We start from the raw sequence: 22,071 nt of genomic DNA, 5'->3' as shown, positions 1-22,071 counted from the left end.
GGAAGGGCACGCACCTCAGGCCCTCTTTGTTCGGGAGAAAGCAGGGGCGCTCTGCTCTGCCCCCAGCTTCCCCCACACCCGCCCGGTTCAGTTTCTTCTCCTCACCCCTGCAGGGTGCAGGCCAAGCCCAGGGGAGCGCCCTCACTCCTGCACAGGGTGAAGAGATGGCTCCAGGAGACGCTGTCTCATCCGATCAGCTGAGCAAGGCGGCTTGGCCAGGAAAGGAAAGGGAAGCCAAGGAGGGGGGCCTGGGGCCCCGGGAACAGGGGAAGGCAGCGCGTGGCCTGACGTAGCGGGCTGGCTGCGGGGAGAAAGAAGCAGGGCTCTGGGTACTGTTTGTCCTGCTCTGTTGCGAAAACATTGACTGCCTTCTCTCATCTGCTCTCAAGACTGGCCCCCTTACAGCGGGGTGTGCAGGCATCCCACTGAAAAGGAGCCCGGATGAGGACGAGCAGGTGGCCCAGAGGGACCCCCAGCCTCCCTGCCGTGACCGGAGCCCCCTTGCCTCGCCCCTTCCACGCGGGGCTCTGCCTGACTTCCCGGAGTCCCCAGCAAGCGCTCTGGGCAGAGAGGAGAAGGAAGGTTTTGGAATAGTTGACGGGAAGCTGGTTTGGAGCATGAGGAAGGGGAAGTGCTTACCCCTGTGCAAAGTTCACCTGCAGGCTTTCCTGAGAAAAGAAGAGAATGGCATCTGGCCCCCACCCCACCACAAATTTGACGGCTGTGCGCCCCGGGTACCACAGTAAGCTGCACTTGTATGCCTCGACCCCCAAAAGAAGACGTCCTCTTGAAGACTGAAATCCAGCTTCCCAAGACCAAGGCTCAGAACACTTGGAAAGTTATCCATGTGTTACTTAAACTGGCCACAGTGTTTGGTAGGAAAGCCTTGTTCCGGACATTTTCCCATCGCCTTCCCATTCTCTTTGTGGGGTAACCCCCCCGCCCCGGTCTGTTTCGGCTGGAAACAAAGAACTGGAGAATCATGAGGGTTAGTAGGAGACATCACAAGGCTGGGTGCCTTGTGGGTGGTACCCCCCTGACCCTNGAAAATTGGTAGGCTTATTTTGACATAATAAAAATCATACTTTGCCTACTGCTTTGTAACCTATAATACTCACTGAAAAGTATATTTTAAATTATTTTTTTTGTTTTATTTATTTCTGAGAGAGAGAGAGAGAGAGACAGCGTGAGCAGNCCACCTTCGGGGGGGGGAAACCAGGTTTTCCAAGGGAGCGGCCGCAGGGGGGCACCGATTCATAAGCTGCATGGAGATTCGAGCCCCATCTGGGCTTCCAAAGCCTTTAGCTCTCTCCACCTCCCCACTGTGCCTCCCGCAGATTTAGAAAGATTCACACTGTTCCAGAGGCTGAAGACATTTTCCTTGACGAGCATGGGGTCCAAAGACTCAGCCTAGGAGCTTCCAGATGGCTGAGCAGCTGCCGGGTCCAACACGGCGTAGTAGCCACCATCGTGCGGGTTGAGTAATGAGCTGGTGGAGGTCAAATGACGTGGCCCCCCATGACCAACGGCCAGCCTCGGAATGCCCTCCGCCCTGCCCCGCCTCAGTTTCCTTGTTCCGCCCACAGGGTGGTTGGAATGAAGATGGCTGGGGTGTGCTCCTACCCTGGCATTCTGGGAACGCAGGAATATTCCTGGGGATTTTGTCACTTGCGTTTCCCATTCGTCACCCGGGGCTCGGTGGAAATGAGCCTAGCCTTGCCCCTTCTCTGCCCTCAGCCTCACTGACGTAAGAGGGGGGTCTTTTAAAATTGAATGAGGTGCTGGGAAGAGTAGATGTGGGGACGAGGGTGCTCCCTGCCACTGAATGGTACACATCAGAATGGCCGATGTCATGTTACAGAATCTCACTTCAAGGTATGTTTTTAAAGTGTACTCCTTCATTTTGAAAGAGAGAGAGAGAGCGCGCTGAAAGGGAAGAAAGAGAGGGAGAGAGAGAGAGACAGAGAGAGAGAGAGAGAGAGAATCCCAGGCAGGCTCCACGCGGTCAGCACAGAGCCCGACACGGGCCTCGAGCCCATGAGCCCCAAGATCATGGCCTAGAGTCGGACGCCCAACCGACCGAGCCACCCAGGCACCCCTCACTTCAGTTTAAAAAGTCGAATGTGGGGCGCCTGGGTGGCTTAGTCGGTTAAGCGTCCGACTTTCGCTTAGGTCATGATCTCGCGGTTCGTGGGTTCAAGCCCCGCGTCGGGCTCTGTGCTGACTGCCAGCTCAGAGCCTGGAGCCTGTTTCAGTCTGTGACTCCCTCTCTCTCTGACCCTCCCCTGCTCATGCTCTCTCTCTCGCTCTCTCTCTTAGAAATCAATAAAACATTTAAAAAAATTAAAAAAAAAAAAGAATAAAGTGTCAAATGATGTCGCCTGCCCTCATGAAAACTTTCCACAGGCCCACATTTCTTTAGAATGAAGGCCAAGACGGTTTGCCTCAAACAAAAGACCCTTGACCGCTGGCCCAGGCTCTCCCTTCAGCCTTTCCTCCCCCAACTTTATCTGCTTCCACAAGCGCAGGTGCACACACAGCTGCTGGGCAGCTCCTGCTCTGAGGTCCGCCCGCCCTGCCCGGGCCGCTCCAAGCTCCCTCCCCTGCAAACCCAGAGTCGTGGCCTACTCATTCTTCAAAACTGAAACCACTCGGGGAAGTCTTCCTGTCCCCCTCCCGTGTGGGTGAGATGCCCTTGAACTCCCCTTGATCACAGGGTTCTTGCCCAGTATTACAATCTCATGCGTAAGCGCAACCTCCGGGCACCGTCAGTGGAAATGCCGCCAATGACAGAAATGCCCGATACGGGGGCCATCCGCTACAGGTGGCTTCTGAGCCCTTGAAGTGTGGCCGGTGTGTCTGGTGTATGAGACAGGCTAGCCCCCAAGAAGTGGGGCTCAAATTGTTATTAACCTGCATCCAAAAACTTGCCTGAAGGACAGGGGGAAACACAGATCGCCGGGATCTGTCACCAGAGTTTCTGATTTAGTAGGTCTGGGGCGGTGAGGTCCTAGCATTCGCACCGCTAACGAGTTCCATGGGTCCAACCTGAAAGTTCTCGACTCCTGCGGTCTCCCTGTGGATAGTCTAGCATGGTGGTTCTCAGAGTGTGACCTCTGGACCAGCCTCGCCGGCATCGACTCGGGGCCCGTTAGAAATGCAACGTCTCAGTGGCCATCCCAGACTTACTGAGTCAGAGCCGCGGGGTCCCCAGGGGACTCCCTGCACATTAAAATCTTAGAAACACTGCCCTCGACGGTCACTCCTTAGAGCCAGGGGCTTTAAGTGTTGTGTCCAGCACTGAGCCACTTCCTGGCACATAATAGGTGCTCAACAAATGCCCATAGGAGAAAGGAAGGAAAGGAAGAATGGAAGTTGCCCAGCTGGTAATTGTGTTTCTCCCAGGGTGAGGTGCTTCCCTCAAAGAGGAGGGACCCCTTCCCCATAACTAGCCCTACTTCGCTCTTTCCAGACGGTCTCATAAAGGGGAGAGAGACAAGGTAAGGCAGGTCTTCAGCTAAGAGATCAGAGGCCATCTTCTTTGGCAACAGAGAGCTCTCTACAGAGGAGCCACTTAGCAGCACAGCTTATCCAACCCATCCAAGGTCTCCTTGCCTTCTGGACTTGTACCTTGGAGAGTTCAGATTCCAGGCTCTTCCATGCTTTCTAACTGAGTGTTGAAGCTGGTCGCCTGGTCTGAGGGTCCCCCAGGTAAGGAGAGGAGATATAATCAGCTAGTGCAGAAACCACTCCCGGCTCCCAGTGTATGCCTCTAGGCTACTGTTGTAGGCATCAGGCGCGTGTACACCCGCCTCCAGTCCTGGTACCTTTCTCTGCCCATTTCTTCAGACAGCATTCCTGAACCAGACCAGTCAAAGAGATTGCTAGGTAGGGAGAGAAACCACATCCTGAAAGATGAAACAGACTGGCCACTGACAGGTTGCGGGGAGATGGCACCTATTCTCCTAACACCCCAACTCGAATCCCCAGGCAGGAGACCCAGCCACAGTCCTCGGCCACAAGCCACTCACTTGTGAAGTTCTTGAGGGATCTGATGGGGCAGATAGCAGGGTAAAGGTGACAAATAAAAATGAAAGATTTGCCACTGGTCGCAAGATGCACAATGTTCTAGTTTCTAGGTAACTACAAATATTCTGCCAGACTAATAAGAAAAGCAGTTTGTGCCCTCTGACCTGGAGACACCAGAGGCTTAGCCCAGGAGCCAGACAGCATAGATAGAACTCTTGCCTGGGGCATAATCTCCCCAAACCCACCCCCGAGCCCCTTGGAAGCAAGCACCTTCTGAAAAATTTATTTAAAATTTTTAGGACACAAATTAAGACCAGTTTGGGGGCACCTGGGTGGCTCAGTTAGTTAAGCATCCAACTTCGGCTCAGGTCATGATCTCGCGGTTCATGGGTTCAAGCCGTGCATCGGGCTCTGTGCTGACAGCTCAGAGCCTGGAGCCTGTCTTTGGATTCTGTGTCTCCCTCTCTCTCTGACCCTCCCCTGCTTACACTGTCTCTCTCTCTCTCTCTCTCTCTCTCAGAAATAAATAAAACATTAAAAAAAATTTAAGATCAGTTTGCTGTGAGAAAAAAAACCACACTTGAACCCTCTCTCCCCTACCTAGAGATTATTACTCTTAATCGTTTGTTACTTTTGGTCTGAGAATTAGGAGCACCTGGGTGGCTCAGTCGGTTGAGCATCTGAGTCTTGATTTCGGCTCAGGTCATGATCTTCCATTTCGTGAGTTCAAGCCCCACGTTGGGCTCTGTGCTGACACTACAGGGCTTGCTTGGGATTCTCTCTCTTCCTTTCTCTCTCTGCCCCCTCCCCTGTTCACATTCTCTCTCTCAAAATAAATAAATAAACATTTTTAAAAAAGATTTTTCTGAAAATTGGTAGGCTTATTTTGACATAATAAAAATCATACTTTGCCTACTGCTTTGTAACCTGTAATACTCACTGAAAAGTATTTTTTAAATTNGAACTGTGAGATCATGACCTGAGCCGAAGTCGGACACTCAACTGACTGAGCCACTCAGGCGCCCCTCACTGAAAAGTATTTAAGGTAAATGCTTCCAGGTCAATAATATGTATCATTTCAGTGGTTACTTAGTATTTCTTAAAATGCGCCTATCTTCTTAAGCATCCCACTCTTGCTGGCCAGTTAGGTAAAGCCCAACTCTTAAAAAAAAAAAACCTACACAGGGCACCCCGGTGGCTCATTTGGTTGAGCATCCAACTTCAGCTCCGGTCACGATCTCACAGTCTGTGAGTTCGAGTCCTGCATCAGGCTGTCTGCTGTCAGCACAGAATCTGCTTGGGATCTTCTGTCCTTCTCCCCGGCCCTCTCCCACTTTCACACACACACACACACACACACACACACACTCTGTAAATAATAAATAAACTTAAAAAAAAAATGAACAACTATGCACCGAGCATCCCCTCACATACATCATTGTGCATTGGCTAATGATTCCTTTAAGAGGAGGAACTGAGGCACCGATGGGCATATTCTCCAAGCCTGTGGTCCTCACCACCCAATTGACCCAGCCCTGGGTTGTCTTAGAAACTGAGGTCCTTGGGGGAAAAAAAATGACATAAACTATTTGTAAAAACAACAGCAACAACAACAAATAATAATAATAAACTGAGGTCATTGGGGGGCGTTTCCCAGAACACGTGGGCACTAAGCCGGGGCTGAGGGAGGCAGCGTTACGCGGTGGGGAGACCACCAACTTGAACGTGGGTAGCGGGTTCCACCCTCACAAGCTGTGGCCTTGGGCAAGCTATTTGGCTTCCCTGAGCCTCTCCTTCATCTGTGAACAGAGGTGTGACTACCTACCTTTCAACAAGATAAGGTTTAGGGAGAACATATATGAAATCCTTGTGTATTTAGTCCCAGAATGTTTCCTGAATGAATGAAATGAATTGATGGGTCGAGGGAGGGAGGGATGACTGAAAAAAAAATGAACAGGAAAGAAAAGAAAGGAAGAAGAAGGTCAAAGTCTGCAAGGGCAGTGGGATGAAAATCAAGGTGAAGGGTACTTGCTGGAAGGTCCATGGCAGGTCTCCTGAGGGAGTCCCAGGGGTGGGGGTAGGGAAGAGAGAAAGGGGTGGTCGAGGCTGAACTACTTCCCAGTTTATTTCTCCCCTGGGAGCTGGTGGCTGGTGAGCAACCTGTCTGCAGCCAGAACATTCTAACAATGGCCAGCAGGCCTGCATGTGAGCCGGTCTCCCAGAGACAGAAGCACACGGCTTGGCCTCGGCCCAGCACCCACGTCGGGACACACCAAGCCCAGCAGAGCCCCTACCTTGACGCGTCTGCCACGATCCAGTGAAGGGACCCACGCTCCCTGCCAGCTCACACTTCTGAGCCCACGGGCCGTTGTCTCCTGGAAACCAAAAGAAGCAACACGGAGCCATTGATAAGCTTCTAGATTCTTTTGCCCATTCTCCCTCCCAGGTCCCATAGGCCGGTGCAGCGTAGGCGGACTGGGTAGGAGGCAGACCTATAAAAACAATTATGATTCCTGCCCTTGCCAAACTGTCCAGTTATATGAGGCCTTCCGGGAGGTGGGCTTTCCCCGCCCCAAGCAAGCCCCAGGGTGGGGTTCTTGGCTCAGATGCTTGTCCCTTTCCATAAAGTTTTAGGATCGTTCTCAGCTCCACAGCTATGCGCTGAATGCCGCTGATGCCCCCAGCGCCTGACCTACATCATCTCAGGAGCAGCCAACACACTTTGCAGTAGATGCCATTGTGAGCTCAGTTCAGCTCTTAGGAAGCAGGCTTAGAGATGTTACAGTGCCTTTCCCAACAGTAACAGATTCAACAGATTCATCCCGTTCCAGACTGCCACCTGCGACCCGATATGCCTGTGTAGACCCTTTAAATTGCTCACTAGTTTGGCCCACTCAGCCAAAAGGTGTGACCTGGGGACCAGTGGCAACTGGAGGCTTTGGGGCTGGGAAGATGGTGAGGAGGGACCCTTAGAACACCCGAGGACCATGCACATCGTCAGCAATGCCAAAGTCACTCATGAACAGTTAAGAGCGTCACCCAGAGGGCCCTCAGCCAACACAGGAGAGGCCAGCAGGGTACCTGCTCTCTGCTCAAGCCTTTCCAGAGGCTCAGCCTTGGAGGCCCCAGAGGACAGGCGCTCAGCACTCAGGCCAACAAACCCTAGCAGAGGCCAAGTTCAAAGCAAGCCCCCTGCCCTGTGAAAGAGGATCACGAGGCCCAGACTCTGCTCTTCATGGGGGTGTGAGCAGGGTTATCGAGTAGATCTCCACGAGCTGGCTGGGTTTTTACTACTTCACCTGTAAACCAGAGGAATGTGTTTTCTTTCGCTGTGCGGTCAACTTTGTCCTTGATCTGGCCCACCAGGTTGTCCATCTCTCGGAGATCTGCACCATACGGCCCTCGGCCCCGTGGGTCTGTGGAGAGCCGTGTCCCGGATAAGGGTACGTGCATGTGAGCCAGGCCCACGTACAGAAAGAAGGGCCTTCCGCTGGCACTGAAACGGGAAAGCCAAGAGGTAATTCTCCAAAAGGCTTTGTTGGCCTGTTGAGCATCTCCATGGCTCTCCCTCGCCTCAGAGAAAAGGCCAGAACTCCTTCTGCCCCAGGTGCTCAGGCAGTACGCATCACTCTACAACCTTCCAAGGGAATGTGGAGATAATCTGGTTAGCCGATTAAAAAGTGGGAGTTATCGTAATAATCGTTACTTCTCTTTAACATTTACTGAGAGCCTGTTAAATGGGACTCGTTTGCCCTCATCCTAACCCTCAGGGTCCATTTCCCAGATGAAGCATCAGAGGCTTAGGGAGACAGGACTTGTCCAAGGTTCCCTACTTCGTAAGTGATAGAGTCTGGATTCAAACTCGCATTTGGCTGACGGCAAAGTGCTTGCTCTTAACCGCCGCGCTTTAAAACCCAGTGCAAACATATTTTAAAATTGTATCTGCCCTTTTGCAGTATCCGGGCGTCACATCCATTCCCAGCCTTGGCCCTTCCTAAGAGATGAATGGATGACTCAAGTTGACCACAGGCCATTCCAAGGACGCACATGACCATGGCGGAACATCTAGATCAAGGATCCGTCAGAGGCCCAGGCGCTGGCTGCCCCTATTCTAACCCTGGGTGGGATTCCCCTCCTGGGTGGGGAGGGACCCGGGTGATTTCTGCTTCCTGTCTAGCCCCCACCCCCATTCCCAGGCTAAGATCCGGATCCAGGCGGCTGCAGAATCGCAGCCTCACCACTGCCTAGAGCAGCAAGGACCTCCCTGGAGCCCCCTCCCACGGATGGCGCCTGTGGGGGAGGGTATGGGGGAGGGTGTCTTCCAGGGGACACAGTAAGAGCTAGGGGATAGCTCAGTCAAGTTCATACAGAGCCGTGATAGAAGCATGGTTCTTTTTACACCAGCTCCCTCCCCCAGAGATTTGATTTTCAAGTTGCTCCTTACTATTTTTACGGATCCTGATTTACAACATCCCTCATCAGGTCCTCTGAACGCCCCCAGCTCTGCTTCAAACCTTGCCCTGCGGAGCCCCCTGCATCCGGGACCCTGGGAAGGGGGAAGGGGAGCAAATCTCCAGCGGAGGGACGGGGCGTGGCAGGAGCTGGGACATTGCCTGTCCTCCTCTCTTTGACGGGCATAAAACTCAGGACACAGGTCTCACGACAGGGGTCTCTCCTGATTTTAATTAACAGTTTCTCCACAACATTTCCAGGGTGGCGCTCTCCAATGCAACGGTCATGGGCATCATGTGTGGCTTTTTAGGATCCAAGGAATGAAAATTAAATAAAATTAAGCACTGAGTGGGTGGGGGATGGGCTAGACGGGTGATGGGTACTAAGGAGGGCGCTTGTGATGAGCGCTGATTAACTAGAATTTAAATGAAAAAGAAAAAACTTAAGAATTCCGTGTCTCACCTGCTAGCACACAAATGAGCCTTGAAGACCCTGTTAAGTGAAAGAAGCCAGTCGCCAAAGGGCAAATACTATATTCCATCTACAGAAGCTACCTAGAGTAGTGAACTTCATAGAGACAGAAAGTAGGATGGTGGGTCCCAGGGACTGGAGGGACGGGGAAAATAGGGAGTTGGTGTTTAATGAGCACAGAGTTTCAGTCTGAGATGCTGAAAATAATTTTGGACATGGACCGTGGTAATAGATGCACAATAATGTGAATGTATATAAAGCCACCACCAAACTATATACTTAGAAAGGTAAATTCTATGTTATGCATATTTCCCACTTCATATACATATATAAAATTATATATATATATATATATATTACATGGTATATATTATATATTTAATTCAGTGTTTCAGTTGCCCTAGCTGAGTATCTCAAATGTCAAGTAGCCACAAGTGGCTGCTTGGCTACCATCTTGGATGGCACAGATAGAGAACATTTTCATCCTTGGGGAGAGTTCTATAGGATAGCGCTGTCTGATGTCTGTTGCCGGCTCTCCCATGGACAATAATGTACAGTTGTATAGGTTGCGTCCTGCACCAGGACATCCTGCTGAGAGAATGAATCGATGCCTAATTCAAGCCCACAATCCACTGGCCAACCTACGTGCGCTGGCAGAGATCAGCACCCACCCAGAGGGGGCGCCTTTTTCTAACAGGTAGCTACCGTAGGCAGTGGCAAGTTGGACAGAGCTGTTTCCAATTTCAGGAATTTTGAAGCCGGTTGTTGAACACGGCCATCGTTAAAAATTAAATGAGACAAACTTACAATCAAATAAATTATATGAAAAACAAAGGCAATACAGCCTTATGGTTTATCACATCCCCATCACTCTACTCCATGTTACACTGAGAGTGTCTGTTGGATCCGTGTGACGATGTTCTCCTCCTGCACATCTCTTTCCAACTCCACATTCAGTGACGTCTTGCTGGTGGCCTGAAATTAGTCACGGTGAGAGCTTTCACACTACAGAAATGGGCAAATGTTCCAAATCGGGGCTTCTTCCCCAGAGTGCCGGTTGTTACACGTTTACCAGCTCACCGTACGTGTGGGCTGGTGTGGGCTGGCGGGGTTCCGCTGCCCACACTCTGCCCCATTCCCATCAGGACGCCCCAGACTCCTGCCCATTATCCAAGTCCCCTTAGCGGCCCAGGCCAGTGGCTGACAGATGTGTGTAATTCATAGACAAGGCAGCATAGACAGACGGAGACGTGCATCCAAATCCCTGGAATTTTTATTTCACGGCTGTGGGACCCTGGGCAATTAACCTCTTTCATCTATACAATGAGGATGATTATACCTCTCTGATAAAGCCGTGATTATTAGCTGCCTGTGGTAAGCATTTAATAAACGGTAGTCTTTTCATTGATAATTCTGAATAACACATGATGCATGGTGTCCAGGGATACAGCTCCCTCCTTGCACCCTGATGCCATGCAGGAATTCAAAGTTAGCGTCTGGCAGAAGCCACACAAAACTGGCTCTCTGGGGCGTGTGCCCCCTAAGCCCCCTCTTCCGTATGCTCTGCGCTGCATAAAAAATAAAAAGTGAAGGAGGTCAGCTGCTTTCCAAAAAAGAAATGTGCTTTATAAGACAGTATATTTCATTTTTGTTTAACTATATATATGTTTATGCCTTAGCACGCAGAATGAGGCTAGAAGAACTTGTTCACATCTATCAAAAGAGGTGATGTCTGGGATGTGGCATTTAGGATGATCCCCCCCACCATTTGTTGGTCTCTGTTCTCAGAGATTTCTGAAGGGAAATTATTTGTGTGGCAGAATGGGTGGAGTGGTGAGCAGAGAAGGAAAAAAAAAAAGGTAAGATGTCAGACAGGACATTCCAGGAGAGACAGGACGAAGCAGGGCATGGAGATGCGCTAAAGATTAAAGCCCAAGACAGCCAGGGGCACCTGGGGGATTCAGTCAGTTGACCGTCTGGCTCGATATCGGCTCAGGTCATGACCTCATGACCTGGTTGTGGGATTGAGCCCCGCATGGGGCTTTGCGATGAGCTTGGAGCCTCTCTCTCTCTCTCTCTCTCTCTCTCCTGCTCACACACTCTCTCTCTAAATATAAATAAATAAATAAACTTAAAAAAAAATAAAAAACACCAGGACAGCCAAATCCAGAGAAAATCATCTGGTCTGAAATAGAAAGTGACAGGTGAGGGGCACCCACCTCCCGTGACAGGAGCCCAGTGGGTGCCCGCCCAGAGGACCAGCCTCACTGGTGGAACCAGGGAGATCAGGCAGCCGCCTGGTTGGTTTCCAGCTCTGGACAAGGGGTCTCCCTCGGCCTGGACTTGCTCCCGCATTTCTCCGTCTTTCTCTGGGCCTTAGTGTTACCGACAGTTTTCTCAGACCCAGACTTGAACCCAGTTCCCTACTTCAGAGGTGCGCAGNAAAGTCGGACGCCCAACCGACTAAGCCACCCAGGCGCCCCTTGATTTGGGTGTTTTAAAAAGCAGGCAGAGCTCTTCGCTGGAAAAAAGGAAAAAGCAGATGTCCTGGGCTCCTGGGTCATGGCGGGGCCAGTCCCCGCGCCTCCCAGGCTCTGGGAAGGCACGCGGAGCCGCAGTAGGCAATCCAGGCTCCGTCCCAACCTGGGTCCCTATCAGCCTTACCCTCCTTCCTGCTTGGACTCTTTCTATACATGCCGGCTCCTCCCCCGCGCCACCTTCTGCCTTCCCGTGCCGGGGTCAGGCTGTCCCCCTCCTGGCGGTAACCTCCCTGGTATTTTGCCTCCAAACACTTAGTCAATTCTTAAGATTCAGCTCAAAAGCCACCAACACACCTCCTCTGCTCCCAGGTCCTGGATGGCTTCCTGTCTCCCTCCCCCCCCTTCACCGTACACATAGCACCCGAAATACAACCTGTGCCAAAGCCAGCTTCCCACAGATCCGTTTCCCCACTCGCCTGGGAGCTACTGAAAAGCCAGGACAGATCTAGCTCATGTTTGTGTCCCTAGCGCACCGCCGGGCACGTCGTCAGGGCAAGATAAAGTCCCTCCCTCATCATTCATGAATTCGATGAATACTTGCTGAGCTCTAACTAGACCCCAGGCACGGGGGACAGAGCAAGCAGCATGACTGATAGGATTGCCACCTCCTTAAAGCTTAACATCTGATTAACAGGCGAGGAAAACGCAACTAAAAAATGAATCCGGTAATCATTTACACATTAGCAGGAGGGATGGAGGACGACACGCAGGGTGCTGTAGGATGGTGTAACCGGGAGACCAAGCCGCCTTCGGGGTGAGGCAGGAGAGCCTCGGGGTGGCGAAGCCTGTGGGGTGGGGTCTACAGGTAGGCGTGCTGGTGGCCACCGGGGAGCAGCTACAGAGATCAAGACCCCAGGCCCCCCTGCCCAGCTACCTGTTAGCTCATTCTTTCCCTGGCTCTGTCATCACTGGAGCATTCACACAGGAGAGGGGCTAGAAGCAGATGGGGGTGGGCATGAACTTGGAGTCCTGATGCCGGTGCAGGTTGGTGTAGGTGGGCGCTGGGTGAGGGGCAGAGGGAGAGCAGGGTGGGGGTGGGGTCGAGGCAAGTACCTTGACAGGGTTCCTGGGCTCCAGCCCAGACAAGCGGGATTGGGGGTGGGGGGGGCTTATTTGTCACCTGTGTATCTCTGGGACCTAGTGCTGAATGACGAAGGCCCTGCCATGTTGGCCATGTGCTCTGATTTCAAACACCCTGAGCTCCTGCTCACTCCCAGGCCGAGCACCACCCTCCGCATGCAGCCCCAGAGCCTGGGAGGCGCGGGGGACCGGCGACCCCATGACCCAGGAGCCCAGGACATCTGCTCTCTCTTTCTGCCAGTGAAGAGCGTTGCTTGCTCTTTAAAACATCTCCATCAAGGGTTAGCTTCGGGCATGCTGCCAGGTCAAGGGTCTAATCTGGGCGCCTGGATGGCTCAGCCGGTTAAGTGTCTGACTCTTGATTTTGGCTCAGGTCATGATCTCACGGTTTGGGAGTTCAAGCCCCACATCGGGCTCTGCGCTGGCAGCATGAGGCCTGTGTGGGATCTCTCTCCCCCTCTCTCTCTGCCCCTCCCCTGCTCTCGCACACACTCTCTCTCAAAATAAATACATAAATAACAAGTTTAAATTCAACTAAAGATCTACGGAAAAACTTTCAAAGAAGTCTAGGTGGGCTTCCTGCCAAGGAGAAGCAGAAAACCCCACCCTAGGGACTCCTGGTGGTTTTGACAAACAGGTCCGGGGTGGGGGAAGGGGGGCCTGGCCCCAGGAACCGGGGTCACAGAGGAGGAGTATGGATCGGGGGGCCTTTCTTGCTGATGCTCCAAAAATCATGGATGAATGGGCAAGTCAGATCCTAAAGAAATCAGCACGTCACACAATTCCTTCCCGTAAAGCTAAAAGACACCGGGATTCGTGTGATTCTTCACTTAATAACTAATTGATAAATGAGCAAAACTCTTCACCTTGTTCGTATGACAAGGAGATGGTTCGTGGAATTTTCCGTCCTGGAGCTGATTGGTTAGCTGGTGGAGGCACAGCCCCATGCCCCCCAGGGAGCATTCAGCTGTCCCCAGGCAGCCGCTATCCCTCCTCGGACAGCACCGTGCTGTCCAAAGCCCAGCAAAAGCAGAACCCAACTGTCCCCAGCCAGCCACGAAGCATCCACCTGTCACAGGGCACAGGGAACTGAACCATGTCGCAACTCCAGGGAGGAGAGATGTGTCCAACTCTCCAGATGGGAGAAGGGACTTGCCCGATCACATTAGTCATCTGAAAAGAGGCCAGTGTCCCTCAGGAAGCCCTGAGAAACTTACACAATCCCTGAAGCCCCAACAGGCTGCCCTCCAGATTTATGCCGTCAATGGGTTTTATTATCAAGAATAAACCGCTGCCTCTTCTCCGCCTGTTGTCCTGCTCTCCAGAAAAATCTGTGGTTGAGCAAGGGCTTGGGGGGAGGTCCCTGCACGTTCAAGGTCTGACGTGATCCGTTTCCCACAGGTGAAGTCCGGACAGGCACCCGGCACGTTATTTCTTGCCCTCTGAGACGAAGGTCGTGGGTAAAACCAGAGAACCTGCTGGAAGCTCTTCTATTGCCCTGGAGGAGTCTGCAGTCTTGGGAGAAAGTTGAGCTGAGCACCCACACAGGTTCATTAGGGGCCAGAGAAAAGGCAGCTGTGAAGGGTCAGGGCAGGGCTGAGGCGGGAGGGGATGGGGGAGGGCACGGGCACGTGCGTGCCCCCACGGTCTGTGTATCTGCACCGGGAGCGGGGTGCGCACTGAGACAGTTTCTGCTTTTTGCGATTTTTAATGAGTTGTTTCTAACCCTGAAGGATCAGGGGGTTTCGCGCAAGGGCCAGATGTCTCATGCATCACGTCTGATAGAAAGATGTGACAGTCGTTGTTCCCATTTCCGGAAGAAGCCACGGGCAGCGGGAGCTGGGCAGCGGCTGCACCCCAACATGGGGCGTGTGCTTTCAAGGGCTCACCGCTCCCTGAGGCCTTACACTCAGCCTGCTTCCCTCCGTCAGGTTAGCAGTGGGGCCCTCCAGATGCCGGAATGTGTAACCCGTGTGCATTATATTGAATAGCGGCCCCCAAACATATCTAGGTCCCATCCCTGGAATCTGTGAGTGGAGATGCCATTGAATTAAGGATCTTGAAATCAGGAGACTCTCTTGGGTTCGCCTGGAAGACCTTAAATATAATCACAAGTATCCTTAAAAGAGGGAGACGGAGGGAGATTTGACTACAGAAGACAAGAAGGCAAAGAGACAACAGAAGTAGAGATCAGAATCATGTGGCCATAAGCCAAGGAATGCCAGCAGCCACCAGAAGACAGAAGAGGCGGGGCGCCTGGCTGGCTCAGTGGATTAAGCCGCCGACTCTTGGTTTCGGCTCAGGTCATGATCTTATGGTTTGTGAGATTGAGCCCCACGTTGGGATTCTCTCTTTTCCTTTCTCTCTCTGCCCCTCTCCCATGGGCGCACGCTCTTCCTCTTTCTCTCGCTCAAAATAAATAAATAAACTTTAAAAGAAGAAGAAGACAGAAGAGACAAGAAATATTTCTCCCCTGGAATCCCCAGAAGGAAACAGCCCTGAGGATGCCTTTGATTTTAGCCCCATAAGACTCATTTGGGGCATCCAGCCTCCGGGTCTTACAGGGGAATCGATTGCTGTTGCTTTAGCCCATAAGCTGGTGGTAAGTTTGTTACAGCAGCAATAAGAAGCTAATACGCCCTGTCAAGTAACGAATCAACAGATGCCTTTAGCGCCCAGAAGACAGAGGCAGGCCCTCCCCAGAAGACAGAGGCAGGCCCTCCCGTCCAGGAGCCTACAGGAGAGGACAGCAGAGTGTGATCTGAGCCGGGATTTGGGGACGCTCCAAGGAACTCTGGGAACATACCTGCGGAATGTCTGACCCAGGCCTGGTCTCCAGCTTCATGCAGAGGGGACATGCATGCATCCATCTTTGTTGGGCAAGGGAACACCACCATGGCTTAGAGGTATGCCGGGGGCACCCCAGAGGCCCCTTACCTTGCATGATGGATGAACTGGGTAGCCTTCTCGGCATATTTCTGCGCGAGGCGGGTCAGGTTCACCGGCTGCTCCACGATGTTGAGGTTTTCATACAGAGGAAGGGCCACATCCGTGTAACAGTCCCTCTCGAGGTTCCTGTGGGAGCCACAGATAGCATTCATTTCCACAACCTAAGTAACCGTGGTGGAGAACAAAATGCTTTTATGCAGCGATGTGCGTAAATACAAAACACTTAATAACCTGGCCCCAGATAAGTTGTCCAGTCTGCCATTTCCTCCAAGTGTAAAACCAATAAAACGCCTTCCTCCCTTCTCTGCCAACAGATGTTTACGCTCCTCAGATAAGCCTGGCTGCTCTGCGAAGCTCACGAAGACTTCTGTGAGCTACAGGGGCCATTACTCCCATTTTGTTGGGAGAGAAACTGAGGTCCAAACAGACTAAATTACTCAAGCAGAGTCCCATAGCCAATGAATAGCCCCCATCCCCGGCTTTCTCCACGGACCTCCCTAGATGATGCCTTCTGTCTAGGGAGTACTAATGCTTGGTGCTTTCCTAGGCCGACCATCAGGACTCCATGTGACATGACGTCTAACAAAAACACAGATGGCCGGGGACAACTTAAAATTTTCAAACCATGTTTGGAGAACTGGGAGAAGCTTTAGCAAATGGAAAAAGTGGGGGTCAAGCCAGTTTCATTTCCTGAAAAAAATAAATAAATAACTCAGTTCTTGGTCTTCTAGATGGAGATGAACCTGATACGTGAATGCCCCAACACATGTGGTTGGATAATGACCCTAGCCGTGACTGTAGCAAGTCAGCTAAGCTTTTTTTTAATTTTTAAAACAAGATTCTTTTTTTTTAAATGTTTACTTATTTTTGAGAGAGATAGAGAGACACAGTACAAGCAGGGGAGGAGCAGAGAGAGAGGGAGACACAGAATCAGAAGCAGGCTCCAGGCTCTGAGCTGTCAGCACAGAGCCGGACATGGGGCTCAAACTCACAAACTGCGAGATCATGACCCGAGCCAGANTATATATATGTATATATATATACATATATATATGTGTGTATGTTTATTTATTTATTTTGAGAGAGAGAGAGCCCCTTATAACCACCCCCCATTATAAAAGCTTGGAAGACAAGGTCACACTGGGGTAAATAATCACCAAGGACCACGATTTTTGAAAAAGGGAAAAAGGGTGATTACTAGGCATCCTCATCGTCAGTGTCACATTTTTCAGATTTTCACGACCTTGTGGCAACTCCACCTAAAATATCTCCCTCCCTGCTCTCCAACTAAGCCAACCTCCTTTTACTTCCTCATTTGATTTAACATGGATTTAAAGGGGCCTGGCTGACATACGTCATATACCAAGTGTGACCACAGATGTGCCCCCCAGGCTGCAGCTGGTGAGGAGGGAGGTAACGATACATACCACACTTCACTTTCCCTGCCACGTGCATACGAGCCACCTGGGCACCTCGTGAGCAGGGAGACCTGGGGCGGGGGAGGGGGGTGCAGGGGAGGTCTGAAATTCTGCTTTTCTAACAAGCACCCGATGTCAGCCATACTGCTGGGTCAGCGACCACCCTTCGCGCAGCAAATAGGCTCTAGACTCAGAGGGACCCAGACAGGCACCACTGTCTCTACCTCTTACAGCTCCAGGGAGACCTGGGCAAGCGGGTCCTTCCCTGTACCTTTACAGGTTTCCTTACTCATAAAATCAGGATAAATACGCGCCACAAAGAGCGGTCGTGTGGATCGCAGAGAAGCAGGTAGAACCAGAGACTGTAACAATTTCTCAGTAAATGGCCATTATTATGTTAACCATTGTGTTATTCGTGAGCCCACTGAGGCTTGCCTTCCCCGCCTCCCCTCCTGATGGACTTCACCCTTAGGACTTCTTGCTCTGGAGGCCACTGCCTCTTCCTTGGATGGGAGTACCTTGACGGTCTGTCCCCCCGCGGACACGCTGGACAAGAAGGGTGGTTGTAGCCCGGGGTATCAGTGCAGCCCATGTCATGGCTGTATGGGATTCCAAAGTAGTAATCAAAACCTGGAAGAGAAGCAATTGGTCAGCACCCCCACTTGGCTTCTTTTCTATGAGCCTGCATTCTTATACCCAGGACAAAAATTTAATTTTCCATGATTTAATACTGCAGTGCTATGGAGTATGTAATTAAAAGAGGATTTGATTAATATCCCTTTGTAGTATGCAAAGAAAACACTTTGCTGGGTTCTGGCTGTAAGACTAGATTTGCAAAAACATCTTGGGATTAGAGTTAACCCAGCGTGGGCGGAAGTAGAGAGCATTATTGAACACCTACCATCCCCAGTGCAGTTATGAACACATTCAGTAAGTATTTGATGAAACTCAAGTACATGCGTGGCACTTTAAGGAAAAAAGAGACTGCCCTCAAGAGACGGAAAGAGAAGGAAGAGATCTAGATCAAGCTGTAAGAGGTTGGCATGAGGGGAATGGAGAACCAGGAAGTGTACCAGGGAAGAGATACAAGAATCAGGAGGCGATATGAGTGAACTTGGAGATGGGAAACAAGAAACCTCAGAATGCCCAAGCCAGCAGGCTGTTCCAGACTATCTGGTCCAGGGACACAAGTGTATGGCACGTGCCATCTCTTCTCAATCCCAACGGCAGACACCACGAATCCCAAATGGCACCACTTCCTGCTGAGCAAGATCTGCTCTCTGGATCCATCTGCCCCCACTGCAGGAACTCCAGAAATATGCACTCAAGGTGTCAATGCCCTGATCTGGTTCAACCTCCTCATTTGTCAAGGAGGAAAAATGACCAAGTGGGAGACGTAATTTCTGCGGTAATTTTTAGTTAGCGGAAAAGCCAGGTCTGCACTTCCTTCACTGCCGTTCTTAAAAAACACACGTGGGAAATGCCATGGAAGCCCAACTGGAAAATGGGCGCAAGGGAAGAGAGGGGGAAGAAGGGGCTGGAGAGGGTGCTCCCAGCAGGAGCCGGAAGCTGAAGGCTGGTTGGAGGCCGGTTCTCTGAAAGCCGTTCTCCAAACGCAGAGATCTTCAGATGCATACGTTCCCCCACTTCTAGGAGAGAGCACTGCAGCCATTTCCCATGGAGGTAGAGGGAGGCATTGGGGCAGAGAAGGGGAGAAGTCTGCAAAATAGTCAGGAACCCGTTCAAGGAGAAGACCATCCACTTGCTTATACAATAGCAGGGTAACAGAGAAGCACGTGCCAGGTAGGGATGGGGAGAAGCCACGAAGTTGACATAATGATAAACCGCCTATCAGAGAATGTCCGAGGAGGATTCCCATATGGAATCGAAGAGGCAGGTCAGGGGGAGAGCAGGGGCAAAACCCACAACTTTGGAAAACCATCGAAAAGTCGGTGAATTGGCCATTCAGAGAGCTCACCCATCAGCCAACTGATTTTCAGATCATCGGCTCAGGCAGCTTGACCTTGGCCTATTCCCCAAGGACAGAGAGGCAGAACTGGGAGGCAGAAAACAGCTGCAGGAAGAAGGCAAGAGCGAGCATCTCCTGTTGGGGTTGATGGCCTGCTTCTGTGAACCCACTGGACAATTTTTACTTGTTAGGACACTAGACGTGTCTGGACCTCACGGGGGGGCCAAATGTTCCCTGAGACGTGAAACGGATATAAGACCAAGGGGAGCCCCCTGGGTCCCCCAAATGCACCTCAGTGACCCTGAGAATGAAGACATCCTAACTCGGGAGAGATGTCCCCCAGGATGAGGACGGTTTAAATGTTAATGGAATCCTTTTACACCAAGATCTTTACTTCCTGTCTCCCAGGTAACAAATCCCCCAAAGAACTCTTACCTCGGAAGTTGGGGTGGTAAGATCCATGGTGCCCAAGGTGCCATTTGCCTGTAGGAAAGCAAGAGAGAGACTTTCAGACGAACCCCCGTGGGGGCTCCCGGCACTTTTGGGGAGCTGATCACATACTCGGTTCTCCATCAGCGCTGCCCTTTCCCGAGGACAAGCGGAGAGAGGCTGCAAATGTGTGCAAGCCAGGCCTTGCTCTCAGGGACTGAGAGGAAGTCCACAGGGAGACAGGGAGCGAGCAAGGATGAGTCAGGATCTGTGCACGAACGCATACAGTGAAAAGGAAGACAAGCCTTTCGGTGGGCGGGGGCAGGGACACAGAAGCCAGCAGCCTGAGCTCCTGCCCCTCTAAGAGCGTTCAGTACCCACAGCAACCCCACGTCGCCCGCTGTACCTGCTCTACCCTCCTGTGCCAGGGCCCCTGCTGAGGCTCTGAGGACAGGCGCGCACTCCAGACAGCCTCGGAGACGGCCTGGTTGTCTCCCGGCTTCATCACGCTCCTCTCTGACCACCATCAGCGGCCTGCGGAGGCCGCGCAAGAGACCACCTCCCCACCTCACCCCTGCTGCTGCACCCACCGGTGCAGGGACACTCACCTGGATAGCAAAGGAGGAAGCTCAAATATGCGCCTTGCTCTGTAAATGCGTTTCTTTGGGGGAGAAGGACGGGGCGATGTGTGGCAAAGGCTCCGACCATGTTTGAGCTTTCTGGCCTGCTGATTCCGCTCTGGGGAGCAGGGACCCCCGGGAAACCACCCATGAGGCAAGGGGCAGAGAATGCGGTACATAGATCTAAACAGCGGCCGCACCGAACAACGCGTGGGGGAAAGAACGAAACGGGCACCCGCAGGACTGTGGCTGCGGCAAGTTATTTTACACGGGCTCGATGAAATGCTACCAATCTCTCTTTCAGAGACAAATGCATGTAGCAAAAGGTAATGATCAGGGAACCTAGGTAACGGGTACAGGGGTGTCTGTTCTTCCCTTTTTTGCAACTGCTCTGTAGATTTGGGAAAAAAGTGTAATATAAAGTACAGGGAAATGGATTAAGCACTATGTGGAAGAGTTGGATGAAGCATGGCATGAAAATCCAAAATTATATTAATATGTTTAAGCTATTTCTAAGGTTATTAAAATTCTAAGAAATAGATAAAATTGTATTACATTGACATTTAAAATAAGGGGCACCTGGGCGGCTCAGTCGGTTAAGAGTCTGACCTCAGTTCAGGTCATGATCTTGTGGTTTGTGGGTTCGAGCCCCTGCATCGGGGTCACAGTGAGGAGCCTGCTTGGTACGCTCTCTCTCTCTCAAAAAATAAATATAAATTTAAAGATCTTTAAAAGAAAAAAAGGGGGCACCTGGGTGGCTCAGTAGGTTAAGCGTCTGACTTCGGCTCGGGCCATGATCTCACGGTTCATGGGTTCGAGCCCTGCGGTCGGGCTCTGTGCTGACAGCTCAGAGCCTGAAGCCTGCTCCAGATTCTTCCTCTGCCCCTCTCCCACTCATACTCTATCCCTCTCTCTCAAAAAATAAATAAATAAACATTAAAACGATCATTAAATAGGGGAGAGGGGAAAATGGGTGATGGGCACTGAGGAAGGCCCTTGCTGGGGTGAGCACTGGGTGTTGAATGTAAGCCAATTTGCCAATAAATTATATTAAAAAAAGCAAGAATCAAAAAACAAAAAAATAATTTAAAAAATATTTTTAAAATGTTAAGAAAAAGAAATATAAAATAAGAGGAAGGGGTTAGGAGACCTAGTGGTATGTATACAACATGACCCTAAACCAAAGTTAGCAGCAAAGTGTGGGTGGTTGTGCAAATGCTCCTGAGATTCCTGCGGTGGGTTTTTCACTTTTCCCGCAAGCATGCTTATAGGAAATTCATAATCACAACACATGGATGTGGCCAAATATCCTCTCTCTAACATGCAAAAGGCGGGTTGACTGGGCAAGGAAGAGGCGGACAGCTGAACCATTAATGTGTAATCCGTTGTTCACTCGGAGTTCAAAGGCATGAAGAGGGAAGGGCAAGTGAGAGCAAACGCAGCTCAGGAAGGGCCCAGCCCCCTGCTGCAGCAGGAGACTTTGGAGTCCCAGGGCCAAGCCTTTCCAGGCTGTGAGCATGACTGCGATGCATGTGATGGGGCCAGTAAGGATACTCAGCCCATCGTGGGAGCTTCACAGTAATTATACTGGTGGGATATGGGAGGGAAGGGATGGAAAAGGAGGGATCTTAATTTGTATCTCCTCCCACTGGGGCTTGCCTGCCTGGGACAATGAATGCCACACTCCAGTCTGATCTTCCGTAAGAGTATGCGGGGCTCCTGGATCCAGAGAAGGTGGGGCTGACACCAGAAACCGGAGCCTCCCACAGGTTAACACGGGAGCTCCAGGCATCAGTAACACCCCCACAGGGACAGTGGCCGCCATCTTGTTTGTTGGGAAGAAACCCTCCCTTGCCACTTCATGTATGAAGGCAGGCAGGAATCCCAGTGGACCCAGCTCTTGGAAAGTCAGAATAACAAGCACAGGCAGCCTGAGGATGCTGCTGGGCCTGCTGTTTTGTCTTGGCCTCTGGAGGGAAGACGAGCAGGCAAGCAAAGCATCAGAGCGAGGCTGGGCGGACACACTGTCTAGATGCACTGGCTGCTGGTGGGCAGCACTGATCAGGTCTCTCCACCTGTCTGAAGGTCAATTCCCTAACATCCATCCTGGGAGA

General features: G+C 51.5%; 1 protein-coding gene across 3 annotated transcripts in view; it reads right to left on the bottom strand.

The window, feature by feature from the left end:
- Positions 1 to 22,071, bottom strand: part of ARSG (arylsulfatase G) — an 86,100-nt gene that overhangs the window by 23,716 nt on the left and 40,313 nt on the right. For all 3 annotated transcript variants that reach the window (XM_077780432.1, XM_077780434.1, XM_077780433.1), the window contains 5 exons: positions 19,344 to 19,391; positions 17,458 to 17,569; positions 15,510 to 15,647; positions 7,329 to 7,525; positions 6,324 to 6,404 (listed from right to left, as the gene is read on the bottom strand). In XM_077780432.1, the coding sequence (XP_077636558.1) occupies positions 6,324 to 6,404; positions 7,329 to 7,525; positions 15,510 to 15,647; positions 17,458 to 17,569; positions 19,344 to 19,391 (576 nt within the window). The remainder of the gene's footprint in view (positions 1 to 6,323; positions 6,405 to 7,328; positions 7,526 to 15,509; positions 15,648 to 17,457; positions 17,570 to 19,343; positions 19,392 to 22,071) is intronic.

Source organism: Crocuta crocuta, unplaced genomic scaffold, assembly GCF_008692635.1.
Source record: "Crocuta crocuta isolate KB4526 unplaced genomic scaffold, BGI_CrCroc_1.0 scaffold288, whole genome shotgun sequence".
NCBI classification, from domain to species: domain Eukaryota; kingdom Metazoa; phylum Chordata; class Mammalia; order Carnivora; family Hyaenidae; genus Crocuta; species Crocuta crocuta.
This window is presented reverse-complemented; position numbering and strand designations above follow the sequence as displayed.